Source organism: Rhagoletis pomonella, unplaced genomic scaffold (assembly GCF_013731165.1).
Source record: "Rhagoletis pomonella isolate Grant_MI unplaced genomic scaffold, Rhpom_1.0 Rhpom_scaffold_00013, whole genome shotgun sequence".
In the NCBI taxonomy this organism is placed as follows: Eukaryota; Metazoa; Arthropoda; class Insecta; order Diptera; family Tephritidae; genus Rhagoletis; species Rhagoletis pomonella.
Genome location: NW_023458567.1, coordinates 21595323 through 21597545, shown reverse-complemented (window position 1 = coordinate 21597545; position 2223 = coordinate 21595323). Strand labels below are relative to the sequence as shown.

The 2223-nt window shown below is 37.9% G+C and overlaps 1 protein-coding gene across 1 annotated transcript; it reads left to right on the top strand.

Annotated features, from left to right (window-relative positions):
- Window positions 1–735: 735 nt before the first annotated feature.
- LOC118748269 lies at window positions 736–2017 on the top strand (the record flags this gene model as incomplete). Its single annotated transcript, XM_036482644.1, is given in 2 exon segments — window positions 736–895; window positions 957–2017. Coding segments are annotated over 2 exon segments (887 nt in total), but the record flags the coding sequence as incomplete, so codon positions are not given.
- Between the last annotated feature and the right edge of the window lie 206 nt (window positions 2018–2223).

Here is a 2223-nt window from a genome sequence, read left to right as displayed (position 1 = left end):
AAATTTTTGAGCATCACTTTGCAAATTCCGTTGGGGACAATTACTTTGGGGCTTTCACCTAACAGATGGCCGCCTGGACTGTTTGGTAAAAGCAAGTGGTGCATTATTTTTTGGTAGTTTGTGCCGCGTTGTTGTTGTTGTTGGTGTTAAAACGGCAGCCTTTTCTGCGGCTCCTGAAGGAAAAAAATGATTAAATAAACATTTGGATATTAATATTTGAAGTCTCCCGAAGAGAACCACAGTTTTCCAAACGAAAAATATTGATATTCAAGAATTTTATACGAAAAGTTTTTTTTTCGCCCATATAAAATACATGGAAAACATTGAGCGCCTTAAGCACTCCCTAAATATTTTTTGATTTCAAAATAAAACATGTAATTTTTAAGCAAAAAACAAAACCGACATCAATTCTCGTATAAAAATTTAAGATTATCGTTAATTTCTTAATGATCCAATGATTGGAATTAAACCAAATTAGTATGGGACCACCTGTGAGGTGGTGAATTGTAGAAATCGGTTAACGTGGTCCAAAGTTATGTAACGTAACGTACATAAAAAAAATATTCCGATGATTTGATAACCTTCTCCTTCTTCTGCACTGTAGATTCGTACTTATTTTTTATGAAAATTCATTAAAAAGCTTTCCTAAATAGTGCTTAAAATAATTTAGATACACACATATGCACATACTCGATAAAAAGTAGTTGTAAAACTTTTTAATTTCTTAATTTATAGGAGCGAATGTACGCCGTCGATGGAAAACTCTGCGCGACTCCATTTCGCGCGAAGTCAAAAAGAATGCCACCGTGGAAAATTATGCACGAAAGAAGGAGAGCCCAATTATTTCCGAACTAGAGTTCTTGATACCTCATATCAAAAGCGCACATTGCGCAAAGTAAGTTTAAAGGCAGCTTAATCCTTATCGCAAAAAAATTTACTTGAATGTTTCGTTTCAGGTTGGCTGATGAGTTGGGGCTGCGGGAATGTTACAACACCACAATACCGGCGGACATTGAGGTACAAGAGGATGAAGATAGTCTAAGCGACCTGATAGACTTGACTGAAGAGTGCGATATTAAACCCTTTATTAAGCAAGATGGATTCGAGTACGATGAAATGGACACTTTGGACGATACCTTTCCACATGAATCCCTCTCTATCGAAATCAATGGCGATGTCACAAATGGTCTCACAAATGGTATTGATGTAGTACCAGCCAAGGAAACAGATGACACGGCTGAATCCACATGGAATGCGGAATTCTGCACAGTGGCACAATATAAAGGAGGTGAATTCATTAACCCCGTTGAGTTGGTTGCGGAGCAAGAAAATGGAGGGAATGGAGAATGTGAAGAAACGGCAGAACGAGAGAGGGAACGGGAAAGGGAAGCAGAAGCAGAGAAGTCATCACCAATACCCGCTAACACCACTAGTCCCGCCGAACCTGCAAATAAACGGCCGCGTTACCATCCGGAAGAGTCATCTAAAGAATTACAAGCCAAAATACTTCAATTGCTGAGCAGTCTGGAGCATCGCGAACGTAGTGATCATGAGGGCCAAGACGAGGATCGCATGTTTCTGTTATCTCTTGTGTCCGATTTAAAGAGAGTGCCTGCAGCGAAAAAAATGACTGTTAAAATGGAAATAGTAACGGCCATTGCACGAGCCAATGACTGCCAATGAAAATTAGTTAGTTACATAAGTTTAGGGATCACAATTTATGGCCAGTGTAATCACTTTAGCAGTGTTATCACATGGCCAAATGGCTTTATATGCAAGGAAGTGTGTATAGTATAGCAACGGGAAGGTAACTTAGTCAGATGTATAATTGTACAAACCACGCACTATGGGCTAAATTACATTTTTTAATGTAATATACCGGGAATGAATAGAGCTAGCTCTATTTTTTTTTATAATTAGCGGTTGGAATAAGGGTGAATGGTTTTCAAAATATGTATACCGTTATCCATTCGTCCTGAAATATACTAGCCAGAAATGCGATTGCTTTATAAAAAATAGAACCATTTTGATATATGAGTGTTTTTACCCCCTAGAAAATAAATTATGAAACCTCTCATACGCGGTTTTGCATTATCTTGATACGCGGTTTTGCATTTTGTTGATAGGCGGTTTTATACTTTAAACGACGATATGTATGTATACATATGCATGTAACACCGACTCCGGCCGGCTAATTTTTTTGTAAAGTTATTTCCTTTCATA